This window comes from Oncorhynchus mykiss, chromosome 32 (assembly GCF_013265735.2).
Source record: "Oncorhynchus mykiss isolate Arlee chromosome 32, USDA_OmykA_1.1, whole genome shotgun sequence".
In the NCBI taxonomy this organism is placed as follows: domain Eukaryota; kingdom Metazoa; phylum Chordata; class Actinopteri; order Salmoniformes; family Salmonidae; genus Oncorhynchus; species Oncorhynchus mykiss.
The window spans coordinates 17,177,294-17,196,802 of NC_050572.1; the positions used below are offsets into that span (position 1 = coordinate 17,177,294).

The following is a 19,509-nucleotide window of genomic DNA, read 5'->3' on the forward strand; positions in this document are numbered from 1 at the left end:
CCCTCTGAACCCTACAACATGTTAGAGTACCGCTAACCCTCTGACCCCTACAACATGTTAGAGTACCGCTAACCCTCTGACCCCTACAACATGTTAGAGTACTGCCAACCCTCTGACCCCTACAACATGTTAGAGTACCGCTAACCCTCTGAACCCTACAACATGTTAGAGTACCGCTAACCCTCTGACCCCTACAACATGTTAGAGTACTGCTAACCCTCTGACCCCTACAACATGTTAGAGTACTGCCAACCCTCTCACCCCTACAACATGTTAGAGTACCGCTAACCCTCTGAACCCTACAACATGTTAGAGTACCGCTAACCCTCTGAACCCTACAACATGTTAGAGTACCGCTAACCCTCTGAACCCTACAACATGTTAGAGTACCGCTAACCCTCTGAACCCTACAACATGTTAGAGTACTGCCAACCCTCTCACCCCTACAACATGTTAGGGTACAGCTAACCCTCTGACCCCTACAACATGTTAGAGTACCGCTAACCCTCTGACCCCTACAACATGTTAGAGTACCGCTAACCCTCTGACCCCTACAACATGTTAGAGTACTGCCAACCCTCTCACCCCTACAACATGTTAGAGTACCGCTAACCCTCTGACCCCTAACACATTTTAGAGTACTGCTACCCCTCTGAACCCCTACAACATGTTAGAGTAAAACTGTCTAGGATATCAAAGGAAGTGGGATAATTGGCTCTCAGAAACATTTCTCAGCTACACACACCATCCTCTTTCAACATGTTCTCAGTCCTACATCATCCAATGCCATAGATTCCGTTTTATCGTCATTCCCCTTTATTAAGAGTAGACGGTAGTATGAGGAACTCTGTTATATACCATGTCGTATGCCCTAACTATAGCATCTTAGAAATACATGCAGTGACAACAGTGACCCCGCCACTCCCTCAGAGTATGTAGATGTCTGAACCTCTCGCTCTCTTTCTGTTGTCCTTCGGGATATCAGTTGTGTTTGAAGATTGGCAGTGGGGGTCGGTCAGTGAGTTGAAGACTCTCCTATGGACGGCCTTAGAAGGGGTCAGAGAGGGAAGCGAAAGGTTGGTTCCCTGACCCCTTACTTTCTGACACTCAAATCCCCTCAGCTCTAGCCTGGATAAATCCTGCTCGCACATCCAGGGGCTTCTCTCAAACATATCCCTCCACTGAGGGGTGAAAAGGAAGGAGGGGAAAGAGGGAGGAAATTGCTCTTAACTACTTAAGAAGAGGAGAGGCAACTCTCCAGTCTGAGCCTGCCCACCAATCAGGACAAATGTGTGAACTGAAGGGGCTCTGCATTTCAAATAAATACCTCCCGAACACACACACACACCAGGGTTTCCGTTAGCCGGTAATTGCCAGCTTTTGGCCGATTAAATAAATGAAATGCTGACAAATTAAATTGTGGCCTGCCAAATTTTCCGGGGCTGCATATCACACATCCTGATTTTGTGCTTCAGAACCACTAACTACTTGCGCGCTGCCTTATGTGAATGCTGCAGCGGAGAGAGAGGCCTTGGGCTACTGTTGATTGCAAAAATGGAAACCTTTTTCCATTGAAGTAAAATTAAAGTAAAAGTATGCCTATGGTGAAAAGCCTACAACAGGAATGTCCTGCTAATGGACAAGCTTTAATATTATACTGGGCAAAGGTGATAATGTTGGCAAGGCCAAATATGACTTGTTTCATAATACTAGGAGTATGTTACGCGTCACTACTTCACAGGAGAGGCATTTGAACATATTCATTTCAATCAAAATTAGGTTTTTGGCAGAAATGCCTTTGGGAACATGTGAACTTTCATGTGCCTTAATAACAAACATGTATGCCATTTACAAGCCTAGTTGGTTATTCCACAGAAAAAGGCAGGAACCTTCCTGTTTGCCATGATTGGCTGAGATAATGGATGGACTGGACATGCCAAGAGATGCCTTTCTTTTTTTTTTTAAAGATATCACAAAGAATTGCAAAAGTATTGCTAATGCTCTCCACTTTCTGGAGGACCGAGTTTTGAAATCTGTGGAATGCCCGGTGGAAGCAGAGTATGATAGCTAAGGAGAAGGAGAAAATTCAGGTGTTGATTGCAAATATGCAGTGTCGAAAAGAGAACAAACAGAAGGCTGTTGTATAAAACACCTGTTTCCGGATGACATCTTCAAACTAAGGGCAACCGAGAGGGAGAAGCCTTCATCCATGTATACGGGTAAAATATTCTAGCTAGCTAGATTTTCAGATATTATACATGTCTAATCTTGTTATCAAGTCATTTTCATTGCAAGTTAAAGCGTACTGTTAGCTAGCTAGCTAAAGTTAGCTGGATGGCTCGCTAGCTAACATTACGTGTATGATTTGTATAGACGTAATCTCGTTGAACCTCGTTGGTTAGCCTTAGCTACCTGCAGATTAATACAGGGAAGCAATGTTATGAGTTGGAATTATGGTTCATTGTTTAGCTAGCTAGCTACATGTCTAAACAAGACTCCACTATGCAAGTAACCATTTCACTGAACAGTTTACACCTTCTGTATCCTTTTCATGTGACAAATAAACTTTAATCTTATTTGATATAGTGTGTGTTTACTAGAGACGGTAATGTGAAGAACCTGCACCAAAGTCAAACTAGGATATAACGTTAGTCCAACGAGAGTGTCCAAGTTCCAGAATGCCCTGCTTTTATTTCGTTACACTCACAACCATAAGTTACTTTATGTAATTAGCTTGCATTAACTTGTAAATAATAATTTTGTTGTGAGTTTATTTTCCTGTAATAATGAAAACAAATTAGCTAAAGACGTTGTCAGCTATATGACATGGTCATTATTTGAACTGGCTAGCCAGCTAACGAGCAAAAAATGAACCAAAACATTGTTGAGAAAGTAGCTTTTAGTTGCCTGGTTTACGAGATTGACATATACTAAATACATGTTTAAACGGATGGGTTTATTGGTGTTAAAATACACCAGTTTTGCTATTTTGGACCACCAGGCTACTGATGTCATGCAACCTGTCGTTTTTGTGTTTATACTTTTTCTTAAAGACATGTGAATCCTTAAGGAGATGGGTGGGGTTAAGGCTTAAGAGGGTGTGAACGATGCTGAATGAGTGTAGATAAAGCTCTCCAGTAGGTGTACCAAAACATTCAAGGGACATTTAAAAAAAAAAAATGGGTTTACAAGTTTATCAAATTTCAAAGCAGAATTACTTTCCCCATTGTTCCTCAACTTTTGTGTATGATATAAAATTTTCTGTTTTTATCCAATGTAAAAAAAAAAAAAACAGTTTCAAATTTTGCTACATAAGACCGAATCGAGACGGTCGGTCACAAATGTAGGCTACTCTGCAACTCGTTATTCGGGTGGGATTTATAAATAATTTGTTTTATAATTATTATTCTTGTATATCATTATTATTGTAGACCTATTTATTCATCCAAACCAGTTCTTTAAATATGCAAACACGTGTTTTGTTTCCTTCTGTTGATAACAATTTATTGTCTAAATTAAGTTCAATCTGCCTTTTTAATTGTGTGCTCCGTATAATCTAACAATATAATGCTTATCTTAATTTTTTTAAACGGAAGATAAAATTAAAATGAATGATTTCCCCTCCTGTATATCTATATAGCAGACACAGTAGCCTGTCTGAAAGAGAAGCATGTCGGTGTTGTAGCATGATGCCGGCATCGCTCTCCCCCGCTCTCCGGGGTTAGGCATTAGCTTTTTCCTTTAGACATATTTTCAAATAACATCATACAGTGGACTCTTAAGCCTATAGGCCCATGCATTCAACGCCCTGATGCATTTAGTGCTCAATTCCGCAACAGCTGAACCATGGAAAAGGAAAAGTAAAAACCAATGAATTGGCTAAAGTTTTGCATATGCAATACAAAACACTATCCTTGTGTTTCGATGTAATTGGTTATAGGCTGTTTTTAAAAGGACATGTAAATGTGGCTCATTATCCATTGTTTATTGATGGCAATATTATTGATGACGCACCCAATTCATATGGATGACCGGTCAAATGTTCGATAAATTACAATCTTCCCGGTCACTTGTCTGGTGCCAAATCTTCCTAGCGGAAGCACTGCCACACACAACTCAACAATGGAGGATAATTAATGAGTGGGAGAGGAGGGGGGAGAGGGGGCATGATAAACAGACTGGGGAAGGTGGCTTCCATGAGCTGGCAGAGAGTGAATCCCTCACACAGAGCAGGACAGAGAAGCAGATATCTGGCTGAACAGATATGGCTAGTTGAAGGCTGATAAAATGAGAGACTGGCCACGCCAGTCAGTAACTAGAAGAGGAGGAAGAGAGCTCTGTAAATCGTTGACTGGCATAGAGGCAAGCATCAAAGAGAGGGAGAATAAAAAAGAAAGAGGGGGAATTAGAAAGAGAAAGGGAAGTGGAATAAGAAAGACGGGGAATAAGAAAGAAAGAGGGAATAAGAAAGAAAGAGGGGGAATAAGAAAGGGAGGTTGAATAAGAAAGAGAGAGAAGGGGAATAAGAAAGAGAGAGGGGGAATAAGAAAGGGGGATTAAGAAAGAGGGGGATTAAGAAAGAAAGAGGGGGAATAAGAAAGGGAGGTGGAATAAGAGAGAGGGGGATTAAGAAAGAAAGAGGGGGAATAAGAAAGGGAGGTGGAATAAGAAAGAGGGGGGAGAATAAGAAAGAGAGAGAAGGGGAATAAGAAAGAGAGAGGGGGGAATAAGAAAGAAAGAGGGGGGGAATAAGAAAGAGAGAGGGAGGGGGGAATAAGAAAGAGAGAGGGAGGGGGGAATAAGAAAGAGAGAGGGAGGAATAAGAAAGAGAGAGGGGGGAATAAGAAAGAAAGAGGGGGGGAATAAGAAAGAGAGAGGGGGGGAATAAGAAAGAGAGGGGGGGAATAAGAAAGAGATAGGGGGGAATAAGAGGGCGAATAATAAAGAGGGGGATTAAGAAAGGGAGGGGGATATTTTTTTTAAACTTTATTTAACCAGGTAAGCCAGTTGAGAACAAGTTCTCATTTACAACTGCGACATGGCCAAGATTAAGCAAAGCAGTGTGAAAAAAAACAACACAGAGTTACACATAAACAAACACAGTCAATAACAGAAAAGAAAAATAGAAAAATCTATGTACAGTGTGTGCAAATGTAGAAGAGTAGGGAGGTAGACAATAAGTAGGCCCTAGAGGTGAAAATAATTACAATTTGCATTAATACTGGAGTGATTGATGTGCAGATGATGATGTGCAAGTAGAGATACTGGGGTGCAAAAGAGCAAGAGGGTAAGTAATACTATGGGGATGAGGTATTTGGATGGGCTAATTACAGATTGGCTGTGTACAGGTACAATGACCAGTAAGCTGCTCCGACAGCTGATGCTTAAAGTTAGAGAAGGAGATAAGACTCCATCTTCAGAGATTTTCACAATTCGTTCCAGTCATTGGCAGCAGAGAACTGGAAGGAAAGGCAGCTAAAGGAAGTGTTGGCTTTGGGGATGACCAATGAAATATACAGTGCCTTGCGAAAGTATTCGGCCCCCTTGAACTTTGCGACCTTTTGCCACATTTCAGGCTTCAAACATATAGATATAAAACTGTATTTTTTTGTGAAGAATCAACAACAAGTGGGACACAATCATGAAGTGGAACGACATTTATTGGATATTTCAAACTTTTTTAACAAATCAAAAACTGAAAAATTGGGCGTGCAAAATTATTCAGCCCCTTTACTTTCAGTGCAGCAAACTCTCTCCAGAAGTTCAGTGAGGATCTCTGAATGATCCAATGTTGACCTAAATGACTAATGATGATAAATACAATCCACCTGTGTGTAATCAAGTCTCCGTATAATTGCACCTGCACTGTGATAGTCTCAGAGGTCCGTTAAAAGCGCAGAGAGCATCATGAAGAACAAGGAACACACCAGGCAGGTCCGAGATACTGTTGTGAAGAGGTTTAAAGCCGGATTTGGATACAAAAAGATTTCCCAAGCTTTAAACATCCAAGGAGCACTGTGCAAGCGATAATATTGAAATGGAAGGAGTATCAGACCACTGCAAATCTACCAAGACCTGGCCGTCCCTCTAAACTTTCAGCTCATACAAGGAGAAGACTGATCAGAGATGCAGCCAAGAGGCCCATGATCACTCTGGATGAACTGCAGAGATCTACAGCTGAGGTGGGAGACTCTGTCCATAGGACAACAATCAGTCGTATATTGCACAAATCTGGCCTTTATGGAAGAGTGGCATGAAGAAAGCCATTTCTTAAAGATATCCATAAAAAGTGTAGTTTAAAGTTTGCCACAAGCCACCTGGGAGACACACCAAACATGTGGAAGAAGGTGCTCTGGTCAGATGAAACCAAAATTGAACTTTTTGGCAACAATGCAAAATGTTATGTTTGGCGTAAAAGCAACACAGCTCATCACTCTGAACACACCATCCCCACTGTCAAACATGGTGGTGGCAGCATCATGGTTTGGGCCTGCTTTTCTTCAGCAGGGACAGGGAAGATGGTTAAAATTGATGGGAAGATGGATGGAGCCAAATACAGTCTGCAAAAGACCTGAGACTGGGACAGAGATTTGTCTTCCAACAAGACAATGATCCAAAACATAAAGCAAAATCTACAATGGAATGGTTCAAAAATAAACATATCCAGGTGTTAGAATGGCCAAGTCAAAGTCCAGACCTGAATCCAATCGAGAATCTGTGGAAAGAACTGAAAACTGCTGTTCACAAATGCTCTCCATCCAACCTCACTGAGCTCGAGCTGTTTTGCAAGGAGGAATGGGAAAAAATGTCAGTCTCTCGATGTGCAAAACTGATAGAGACATACCCCAAGCGACTTACAGCTGTAATCGCAGCAAAAGGTGGCGCTACAGAGTATTAACTTAAGGGGGCTGAATAATTTTGCACGCCCAATTTTTCAGTTTTTGATTTGTTAAAAAAGTTTGAAATATCCAATAAATGTCGTTCCACTTCATGATTGTGTCCCACTTGTTGTTGATTCTTCACAAAAAAATACAGTTTTATATCTTTATGTTTGAAGCCTGAAATGTGGCAAAAGGTCGCAAAGTTCAAGGGGGCCGAATACTTTCGCAAGGCACTGTACCTGCTGGAGGGCGTGCTACGGGTGGGTGTTGCTATGGTGACCAGTGAGCTGAGATAAGGCAGTGCTTTACCTAGCAAAGACTTGTAGATGACCTGGAAACAATGGGTTTGGCGACGAATATGAAGCGAGTTCCAGCCAATGAGAGCATACAGGTCGCAGTGGTGGGTAGTATATGGGGTTTTGGTGACAAAACGAATGGCACTGTGATAGACTACATCCAGTTTGCTGAGTAGAGTGCTGGGGGCTATTTTGTGCATGACATCGCCGAAGTCAAGGATCGGTAGGATAGTTTCTGAATAAGAAAGAGAGAAAGAGATGAGGGAATGAGAGAGAGAAAGAAAGAGGATGAGAGAGTGAGAGACAATGACAGATAGGGTATTAAAGAGAGCGAAAAACAGTGAGAATGCATGCTAATGCCCCCACCCACAGGGGATAGCCTAATTATATAATGACAGGCCATTATCTATGTCCGTGGCTTATCGATTGATGGTAGTACCACCAGTTTCATCTGCTGGTACGTGCAACCTTGCTGATCACACACAGCAGTCTGTCGCTAATTCAAATACCACTGCTTTATTGTTGTTGCACACCAACGCACGCTGGAAAGGGGGAGAAAGGGGGGAGAGGGGAGAGAGGGGGAGATGAGTCTGGCCCTGGTAAAACGGTCATTAAGTACCCTAACCATGCTTTTTCACAAGTCTGAACACGAACCCTGTCCGTCCGTCTGTCTGGTGGGTCTTCAGTACATGACAAAACATACATTATCACACTAATGGTTTTAAAGCCCACAATATGAGACGGTTTGAACCCATTAGCAAATGTCCATTTACTGTCCGTAAAACACAAAGGTTTTGGGATGGAAAAGGGGGTGGAATTTATAATCCACAGTTAAAAGCCTGTACAGTTAAATTCTGTTGGAAGCTCCTTTAATTCCAGCACTTTCTCTGAGTAGCAACCATAAACCTTTTAAAAGCATCAATGAGCGCTATAGGCTGTGGCACGTCAGTAAAAAAATGTTTTTATGTTTGGACTTTCTTTTATTCAATGCATGTTTTCATTGCTTGGTAGTATATAAATTAATTGGTTTTCTTTAAAAAAAAAAAGTTGGATGTGTCTGACTCAATTATTCAACAAGGTTGTTCTGACTCAGGCCTATAATGCGCTAATGTTGTGTCAAATCCTCGCCAACCTGGCATGGTATAATTTGAATATTTTCTTAATTTACAGACTAATCAACACTGATCATGCTCAGTCCTGGCCGATATGCCGCCTTGCAAAGTAGAATAGTAGCCTAGGCTATACAGTGTCGGCCCACAATGCACTTTTATGAATGCCCACGTGGTAGCCGACTGTTTGTAAAACAGTCAATCCCTGTCATTTGGTTACATTAATTTCTGTTAATGCATGTACTAATTACAGTAATTTACCGTTCTCATTCTCGGCGTAGAAACGTTGTTGCAGGGTTCACAACCTGCTACACTTGTGAGAAACAAGTTTAGGTTTATTTCTTACCCTCATTTACGAGCTCCATGTGAGCAATGAGCATATGCCTGGCTTCTCTGTCCTGTTAATGTTGACGGAGTGCTCATCTGAACACACATAGAAGTACCCAGCCTGCATCTCACAAATGTCAAATGCAGGAAAGTGCCTAATTCAGGCGGTGTCAGAGGAAGGCCCTAATTGTCAAACACTCCAGCCACCCTAGACATAGACTGTTCTCTCTGCTACCGCACGGCAAGCGGTACCGGAGTGCCAAGTCTAGGTCCAATGCATTGCCACCCCCCCCCCCCCTCCCTTCTACTCTCTGTTACTAGCAATGCAGTCACTTTAATAACTCTACCTACATGTACATACTACCTCGACACCCCTGTATATAGCCTCCACATTGACTCTGTACCGGTACCCCCTGTATATAGCCTCCACATTAACGCTGTACCGGTACCCCCTGTATATAGCCTCCACATTGACTCTGTACCGGTACCCCCTGTATATAGCCTCCACATTAACGCTGTACCGGTACCCCCTGTATATAGCCTCCACATTGACTCTGTACCGGTACCCCCTGTATATAGCCTCCACATTAACGCTGTACCGGTACCCCCTGTATATAGCCTCCACATTGACTCTGTACCGGTACCCCCTGTATATAGCCTCCACATTGACTCTGTGCCGGTACCCCCTGTATATAGCCTCCACATTGATTCTGTACCGGTACCCCCTGTATATGGTCTCCACATTGACTCTGTACCAGTACCCTCTGTACATAGCCGCCACATTGACTCTGTACCAGTACCCTCTGTATATAGCCTCCACATTGACTCTGTACCAGTACCCTCTGTATATAGCCTCCACATTGACTCTGTACCGGTACACCCTGTACATAGCCTCCACATTGACTCTGTACCGGTACACCCTGTACATAGCCTCCACATTGACTCTGTACCAGTACCCTCTGTATATAGCCTCCACATTGACTCTGTACCAGTACCCTCTGTATATAGCCTCCACATTGACTCTGTACCGGTACACCCTGTACATAGCCTCCACATTGACTCTGTACCAGTACCCTCTGTATATAGCCTCCACATTGACTCTGTACCAGTACCCTCTGTATATAGCCTCCACATTGTCTCTGTACCGGTACCCTCTGTATATAGCCTCCACATTGACTCTGTACCAGTACCCTCTGTATATAGCCTCCACATTGACTCTGTACCAGTACCCTCTGTATATAGCCTCCACATTGACTCTGTACCAGTACCCCCTGTATATAGCCTCCACATTGTCTCTGTACCAGTACCCCCTGTATATAGCCTCCACATTGACTCTGTACCAGTACCCTCTGTATATAGCCTCCACATTGACTCTGTACCGGTACACCCTGTACATAGCCTCCACATTGACTCTGTACCAGTACCCTCTGTATATAGCCTCCACATTGACTCTGTACCAGTACCCTCTGTATATAGCCTCCACATTGACTCTGTACCAGTACCCTCTGTATATAGCCTCCACATTGACTCTGTACCAGTACCCTCTGTATATAGCCTCCACATTGACTCTGTACCAGTACCCTCTGTATATAGCCTCCACATTGACTCTGTACCAGTACCCTCTGTATATAGCCTCCACATTGACTCTGTACCGGTACCCTCTGTATATAGCCTCCACATTGACTCTGTACCGGTACCCTCTGTATATAGCCTCCACATTGACTCTGTACCGGTACCCTCTGTATATAGCCTCCACATTGACTCTGTACCAGTACCCTCTGTATATAGCCTCCACATTGACTCTGTACCAGTACCCTCTGTATATAGCCTCCACATTGACTCTGTACCGGTACCCTCTGTATATAGCCTCCACATTGACTCTGTACCGGTACCCCGTGTATATAGCCTCCACTTTGACTCTGTACCGGTACCCCGTGTATATAGCCTCCACATTGACTCTGTACCGGTACCCCGTGTATATAGCCTCCACTTTGACTCTGTACCGGTACCCCGTGTATATAGCCTCCACATTGACTCTGTACCGGTACCCTCTGTATATAGCCTCCACATTGACTCTGTACCAGTACCCTCTGTATATAGCCTCCACATTGACTCTGTACCAGTACCCTCTGTATATAGCCTCCACATTGACTCTGTACCGGTACCCTCTGTATATAGCCTCCACATTGACTCTGTACCAGTACCCTCTGTATATAGCCTCCACATTGATTCTGTACCGGTACCCTCTGTATATAGCCTCCACATTGACTCTGTACCAGTACCCTCTGTATATAGCCTCCACATTGACTCTGTACCAGTACCCTCTGTATATAGCCTCCACATTGACTCTGTACCGGTACCCTCTGTATATAGCCTCCACATTGACTCTGTACCAGTACCCCCTGTATATAGCCTCCACATTGACTCTGTACCAGTACCCTCTGTATATAGCCTCCACATTGACTCTGTACCAGTACCCTCTGTATATAGCCTCCACATTGACTCTGTACCGGTACCCTCTGTATATAGCCTCCACATTGACTCTGTACCAGTACCCCCTGTATATAGCCTCCACATTGACTCTGTACCGGTACCCTCTGTATATAGCCTCCACATTGTCTCTGTACCAGTACCCTCTGTATATAGCCTCCACATTGACTCTGTACCAGTACCCTCTGTATATAGCCTCCACATTGACTCTGTACCAGTACCCTCTGTATATAGCCTCCACATTGACTCTGTACCAGTACCCCCTGTATATAGCCTCCACATTGACTCTGTACCAGTACCCTCTGTATATAGCCTCCACATTGACTCTGTACCAGTACCCTCTGTATATAGCCTCCACATTGACTCTGTACCAGTACCCTCTGTATATAGCCTCCACATTGACTCTGTACCAGTACCCTCTGTATATAGCCTCCACATTGACTCTGTACCAGTACCCCCTGTATATAGCCTCCACATTGACTCTGTACCGGTACCCTCTGTATATAGCCTCCACATTGACTCTGTACCAGTACCCTCTGTATATAGCCTCCACATTGACTCTGTACCAGTACCCTCTGTATATAGCCTCCACATTGACTCTGTACCAGTACCCTCTGTATATAGCCTCCACATTGACTCTGTACCAGTACCCTCTGTATATAGCCTCCACATTGACTCTGTACCAGTACCCTCTGTATATAGCCTCCACATTGACTCTGTACCAGTACCCTCTGTATATAGCCTCCACATTGACTCTGTACCAGTACCCTCTGTATATAGCCTCCACATTGACTCTGTACCGGTACCCTCTGTATATAGCCTCCACATTGACTCTGTACCGGTACCCTCTGTATATAGCCTCCACATTGACTCTGTACCAGTACCCCCTGTATATAGCCTCCACATTGACTCTGTACCGGTACCCTCTGTATATAGCCTCCACATTGTCTCTGTACCAGTACCCTCTGTATATAGCCTCCACATTGACTCTGTACCAGTACCCTCTGTATATAGCCTCCACATTGACTCTGTACCAGTACCCTCTGTATATAGCCTCCACATTGACTCTGTACCAGTACCCCCTGTATATAGCCTCCACATTGACTCTGTACCAGTACCCTCTGTATATAGCCTCCACATTGACTCTGTACCAGTACCCTCTGTATATAGCCTCCACATTGACTCTGTACCAGTACCCTCTGTATATAGCCTCCACATTGACTCTGTACCAGTACCCTCTGTATATAGCCTCCACATTGACTCTGTACCAGTACCCCCTGTATATAGCCTCCACATTGACTCTGTACCGGTACCCTCTGTATATAGCCTCCACATTGACTCTGTACCAGTACCCTCTGTATATAGCCTCCACATTGACTCTGTACCAGTACCCTCTGTATATAGCCTCCACATTGTCTCTGTACCGGTACCCTCTGTATATAGCCTCCACATTGACTCTGTACCAGTACCCTCTGTATATAGCCTCCACATTGACTCTGTACCAGTACCCTCTGTATATAGCCTCCACATTGTCTCTGTACCGGTACCCTCTGTATATAGCCTCCACATTGACTCTGTACCAGTACCCTCTGTATATAGCCTCCACATTGACTCTGTACCGGTACCCTCTGTATATAGCCTCCACATTGACTCTGTACCAGTACCCCCTGTATATAGCCTCCACATTGACTCTGTACCAGTACCCTCTGTATATAGCCTCCACATTGACTCTGTACCGGTACCCTCTGTATATAGCCTCCACATTGACTCTGTACCAGTACCCTCTGTATATAGCCTCCACATTGACTCTGTACCGGTACCCTCTGTATATAGCCTCCACATTGACTCTGTACCAGTACCCCCTGTATATAGCCTCCACATTGACTCTGTACCAGTACCCTCTGTATATAGCCTCCACATTGACTCTGTACCAGTACCCCCTGTATATAGCCTCCACATTGTCTCTGTACCAGTACCCCCTGTATATAGCCTCCACATTGACTCTGTACCGGTACCCTCTGTATATAGCCTCCACATTGACTCTGTACCAGTACCCCCTGTATATAGCCTCCACATTGACTCTGTACCAGTACCCTCTGTATATAGCCTCCACATTGACTCTGTACCAGTACCCTCTGTATATAGCCTCCACATTGACTCTGTACCGGTACCCCCTGTATATAGCCTCCACATTGACTCTGTACCAGTACCCCCTGTATATAGCCTCCACATTGACTCTGTACCAGTACCCTCTGTATATAGCCTCCACATTGACTCTGTACCAGTACCCTCTGTATATAGCCTCCACATTGACTCTGTACCAGTACCCTCTGTATATAGCCTCCACATTGACTCTGTACCGGTACCCCCTGTATATAGCCTCCACATTGACTCTGTACCAGTACCCCCTGTATATAGCCTCCACATTGACTCTGTACCAGTACCCTCTGTATATAGCCTCCACATTGACTCTGTACCAGTACCCTCTGTATATAGCCTCCACATTGACTCTGTACCAGTACCCTCTGTATATAGCCTCCACATTGACTCTGTACCAGTACCCCCTGTATATAGCATCCACATTGACTCTGTACCAGTACCCTCTGTATATAGCCTCCACATTGACTCTGTACCAGTACCCTCTGTATATAGCCTCCACATTGACTCTGTACCAGTACCCTCTGTATATAGCCTCCACATTGACTCTGTACCAGTACCCCCTGTATATAGCCTCCACATTGACTCTGTACCAGTACCCTCTGTATATAGCCTCCACATTGACTCTGTACCAGTACCCTCTGTATATAGCCTCCACATTGACTCTGTACCAGTACCCTCTGTATATAGCCTCCACATTGACTCTGTACCAGTACCCCCTGTATATGGTCTCCACATTGACTCTGTACCAGTACCCTCTGTATATAGCCTCCACATTGACTCTGTACCGGTACCCCCTGTATATAGCCTCCACATTGACTCTGTACCAGTACCCTCTGTATATAGCCTCCACATTGACTCTGTACCAGTACCCTCTGTATATAGCCTCCACATTGACTCTGTACCAGTACCCTCTGTATATAGCCTCCACATTGACTCTGTACCAGTACCCTCTGTATATAGCCTCCACATTGACTCTGTACCGGTACCCTCTGTATATAGCCTCCACATTGACTCTGTACCAGTACCCTCTGTATATAGCCTCCACATTGACTCTGTACCAGTACCCCCTGTATATAGCCTCCACATTGACTCTGTACCGGTACCCTCTGTATATAGCCTCCACATTGACTCTGTACCGGTACCCCCTGTATATAGCCTCCACATTGATTCTGTACCGGTACCCTCTGTATATAGCCTCCACATTGACTCTGTACCAGTACCCCCTGTATATAGCCTCCACATTGACTCTGTATATAGCCTCCACATTGACTCTGTACCAGTACCCTCTGTATATAGCCTCCACATTGATTCTGTACCGGTACCCTCTGTATATAGCCTCCACATTGACTCTGTACCAGTACCCCCTGTATATAGCCTCCACATTGACTCTGTACCGGTACCCTCTGTATATAGCCTCCACATTGACTCTGTACCAGTACCCCCTGTATATAGCCTCCACATTGACTCTGTACCAGTACCCCCTGTATATAGCCTCCACATTGACTCTGTACCGGTACCCTCTGTATATAGCCTCCACATTGACTCTGTACCGGTACCCTCTGTATATAGCCTCCACATTGACTCTGTACCAGTACCCCCTGTATATAGCCTCCACATTGACTCTGTACCGGTACCCTCTGTATATAGCCTCCACATTGTCTCTGTACCAGTACCCCCTGTATATAGCCTCCACATTGACTCTGTACCGGTACCCTCTGTATATAGCCTCCACATTGACTCTGTACCAGTACCCTCTGTATATAGCCTCCACATTGTCTCTGTACCAGTACCCCCTGTATATAGCCTCCACATTGACTCTGTACCAGTACCCTCTGTATATAGCCTCCACATTGACTCTGTACCGGTACCCTCTGTATATAGCCTCCACATTGACTCTGTACCAGTACCCCCTGTATATAGCCTCCACATTGACTCTGTACCGGTACCCTCTGTATATAGCCTCCACATTGACTCTGTACCGGTACCCTCTGTATATAGCCTCCACATTGACTCTGTACCGGTACCCCCTGTATATAGCCTCCACATTGACTCTGTACCGGTACCCCCTGTATATAGCCTCCACATTGACTCTGTACCGGTACCCTCTGTATATAGCCTCCACATTGACTCTGTACCAGTACCCTCTGTATATAGCCTCCACATTGACTCTGTACCAGTACCCTCTGTATATAGCCTCCACATTGACTCTGTACCGGTACCCTCTGTATATAGCCTCCACATTGACTCTGTACCGGTACCCTCTGTATATAGCCTCCACATTGACTCTGTACCGGTACCCTCTGTACATAGCCTCCACATTGACTCTGTACCAGTACCCCCTGTATATAGCCTCCACATTGACTCTGTACCGGTACCCCCTGTATATAGCCTCGACATTGACTCTGTACCAGTACCCTCTGTACATAGCCTCCACATTGACTCTGTACCGGTACCCCCTGTATATAGCCTCGACATTGACTCTGTACCGGTACCCTCTGTACATAGCCTCCACATTGACTCTGTACCAGTACCCTCTGTATATAGCCTCCACATTGACTCTGTACCGGTACCCTCTGTATATAGCCTCCACATTGACTCTGTACCAGTACCCTCTGTATATAGCCTCCACATTGACTCTGTACCGGTACCCTCTGTATATAGCCTCCACATTGACTCTGTACCGGTACCCTCTGTATATAGCCTCCACATTGACTCTGTACCAGTACCCTCTGTATATAGCCTCCACATTGACTCTGTACCGGTACCCTCTGTATATAGCCTCCACATTGACTCTGTACCAGTACCCTCTGTATATAGCCTCCACATTGACTCTGTACCAGTACCCTCTGTATATAGCCTCCACATTGACTCTGTACCAGTACCCTCTGTATATAGCCTCCACATTGACTCTGTACCAGTACCCTCTGTATATAGCCTCCACATTGACTCTGTACCAGTACCCTCTGTATATAGCCTCCACATTGACTCTGTACCAGTACCCTCTGTATATAGCCTCCACATTGACTCTGTACCAGTACCCTCTGTATATAGCCTCCACATTGACTCTGTACCAGTACCCTCTGTATATAGCCTCCACATTGACTCTGTACCAGTACCCTCTGTATATAGCCTCCACATTGACTCTGTACCAGTACCCTCTGTATATAGCCTCCACATTGACTCTGTACCAGTACCCTCTGTATATAGCCTCCACATTGACTCTGTACCAGTACCCTCTGTATATAGCCTCCACATTGACTCTGTACCGGTACCCTCTGTATATAGCCTCCACATTGACTCTGTACCAGTACCCTCTGTATATAGCCTCCACATTGACTCTGTACCAGTACCCTCTGTATATAGCCTCCACATTGACTCTGTACCGGTACCCTCTGTATATAGCCTCCACATTGACTCTGTACCAGTACCCTCTGTATATAGCCTCCACATTGACTCTGTACCAGTACCCTCTGTATATAGCCTCCACATTGACTCTGTACCGGTACCCTCTGTATATAGCCTCCACATTGACTCTGTACCAGTACCCTCTGTATATAGCCTCCACATTGACTCTGTACCAGTACCCTCTGTATATAGCCTCCACATTGACTCTGTACCAGTACCCTCTGTATATAGCCTCCACATTGACTCTGTACCAGTACCCTCTGTATATAGCCTCCACATTGACTCTGTACCAGTACCCTCTGTATATAGCCTCCACATTGACTCTGTACCAGTACCCTCTGTATATAGCCTCCACATTGACTCTGTACCGGTACCCTCTGTATATAGCCTCCACATTGACTCTGTACCAGTACCCTCTGTATATAGCCTCCACATTGACTCTGTACCAGTACCCTCTGTATATAGCCTCCACATTGACTCTGTACCAGTACCCTCTGTATATAGCCTCCACATTGACTCTGTACCAGTACCCTCTGTATATAGCCTCCACATTGACTCTGTACCAGTACCCTCTGTATATAGCCTCCACATTGACTCTGTACCGGTACCCTCTGTATATAGCCTCCACATTGACTCTGTACCAGTACCCTCTGTATATAGCCTCCACATTGACTCTGTACCAGTACCCTCTGTATATAGCCTCCACATTGACTCTGTACCAGTACCCTCGGTATATAGCCTCCACATTGACTCTGTACCGGTACCCTCTGTATATAGCCTCCACATTGACTCTGTACCAGTACCCTCTGTATATAGCCTCCACATTGACTCTGTACCAGTACCCTCTGTATATAGCCTCCACATTGACTCTGTACCAGTACCCTCTGTATATAGCCTCCACATTGACTCTGTACCGGTACCCTCTGTATATAGCCTCCACATTGACTCTGTACCAGTACCCTCTGTATATAGCCTCCACATTGACTCTGTACCAGTACCCTCTGTATATAGCCTCCACATTGACTCTGTACCAGTACCCTCTGTATATAGCCTCCACATTGTCTCTGTACCAGTACCCTCTGTATATAGCCTCCACATTGACTCTGTACCAGTACCCTCTGTATATAGCCTCCACATTGACTCTGTACCAGTACCCTCTGTATATAGCCTCCACATTGACTCTGTACCAGTACCCTCTGTATATAGCCCCACTATTGTTATTTTACTGCTGCTCTTTAATTATTATCTCTTACTTTTTTTTTGTATTTTCTGCATTGTTGGTTATAGGTTTGTAAGTAAGCATTTCACTGTATTCAGCGCATGTGACCGATTGAATTTGATTTGAGTAGTTGGAATCTTAACATACCTTATGCAGCTGTAGTGTTTGAATGTGCTGTAGTAGTTGGAATCTTAACATACCTTATGCAGCTGTAGTGTTTGAATGTGCTGTAGTAGTTGGAATCTTAACATACCTTATGCAGCTATAGTGTTTGAATGTGCTGTAGTAGTTGGAATCTTAACATACCTTATGCAGCTGTAGTGTTTGAATGTTCTGTAGTAGTTGGAATCTTAACATACCTTATGCAGCTATAGTGTTTGAATGTGCTGTAGTAGTTGGAATCTTAACATACCTTATGCAGCTATAGTGTTTGAATGTGCTGTAGTAGTTGGAATCTTAACATACCTTATGCAGCTATAGTGTTTGAATGGTCTGTAGTAGTTGGAATCTTAACATACCTTATGCAGCTGTAGTGTTTGAATGTTCTGTAGTAGTTGGAATCTTAACATACCTTATGCAGCTATAGTGTTTGAATGTGCTGTAGTAGTTGGAATCTTAACATACCTTATGCAGCTATAGTGTTTGAATGTGCTGTAGTAGTTGGAATCTTAACATACCTTATGCAGCTATAGTGTTTGAATGTGCTGTAGTAGTTGGAATCTTAACATACCTTATGCAGCTGTAGTGTTTGAATGTGCTGTAGTAGTTGGAATCTTAACATACCTTATGCAGCTGTAGTGTTTGAATGTGCTGTAGTAGTTGGAATCTTAACATACCTTATGCAGCTGTAGTGTTTGAATGTGCTGTAGTAGTTGGAATCTTAACATACCTTATGCAGCTGTAGTGTTTGAATGTGCTGTAGTAGTTGGAATCTTAACATACCTTATGCAGCTGTAGTGTTTGAATGTGCTGGCAGCCTTCTGACATTCCAGACACAACTGGATGGCACCAGGATAGTCCTCCTCCTACAGGACAGAGAGAGACACAAACTAAAAATGAGAATATCAGACATTAAACAAACTCTGTCAAACATCATGTGGTTGGTTAAAGACTAGGGCTAACTTCCTGATTAGTAAATATTTTGGTGTATACAAGAATACACAAACATATTGTGTTGAAGTGAAAGGCCAGAGTGAAAAAAAGTTTGGTAACCACTACTGTTACTACTGTATGTAGCTTGGTCTTGGTGGGATAACTCAGAGCGTCAGCTCTTTTCGATCCTATGGGCTACAACTAAATACTTCTCATTTGTATATCTGTCGCTAGCCTTACAATCTACTGAAATCTATGGCTATGGTGACAGCAGCAGGAATGAGTCTAGGATGGTCTGCCATTACAAATGGGATTCAGGGATTCATGACGATCTGGATTTAATAACCAAGCTTCATCTAAACTCAGCTTCATAGAGCACCCGTCCGTGAGTCTCTTACCTCCAGCATCTCACTGAGTCGAACATCAGTCCTTTGCTGTAAAACAACAAGCAAAACAGTTAAAGGAATACTTCTGGATTTTGGCACTTGGCCCTTTATCTACTTACTCAGAGTCAGATGAACTCGTGGATA

General features: G+C 44.2%; 1 protein-coding gene across 2 annotated transcripts in view; it reads right to left on the reverse strand.

Moving 5' to 3' along the window:
* The window catches only part of LOC110488023 (VPS50 subunit of EARP/GARPII complex), a 245,974-nt gene that overhangs the window by 181,169 nt on the left and 45,296 nt on the right, over positions 1-19,509 (reverse strand). For both annotated transcript variants that reach the window (XM_036971386.1, XM_036971387.1), the window contains exons 8-9: positions 19,378-19,413; positions 18,830-18,912 (exon numbers count right to left, since the gene is read on the reverse strand). In XM_036971386.1, the coding sequence (XP_036827281.1) occupies positions 18,830-18,912; positions 19,378-19,413 (119 nt within the window). The remainder of the gene's footprint in view (positions 1-18,829; positions 18,913-19,377; positions 19,414-19,509) is intronic.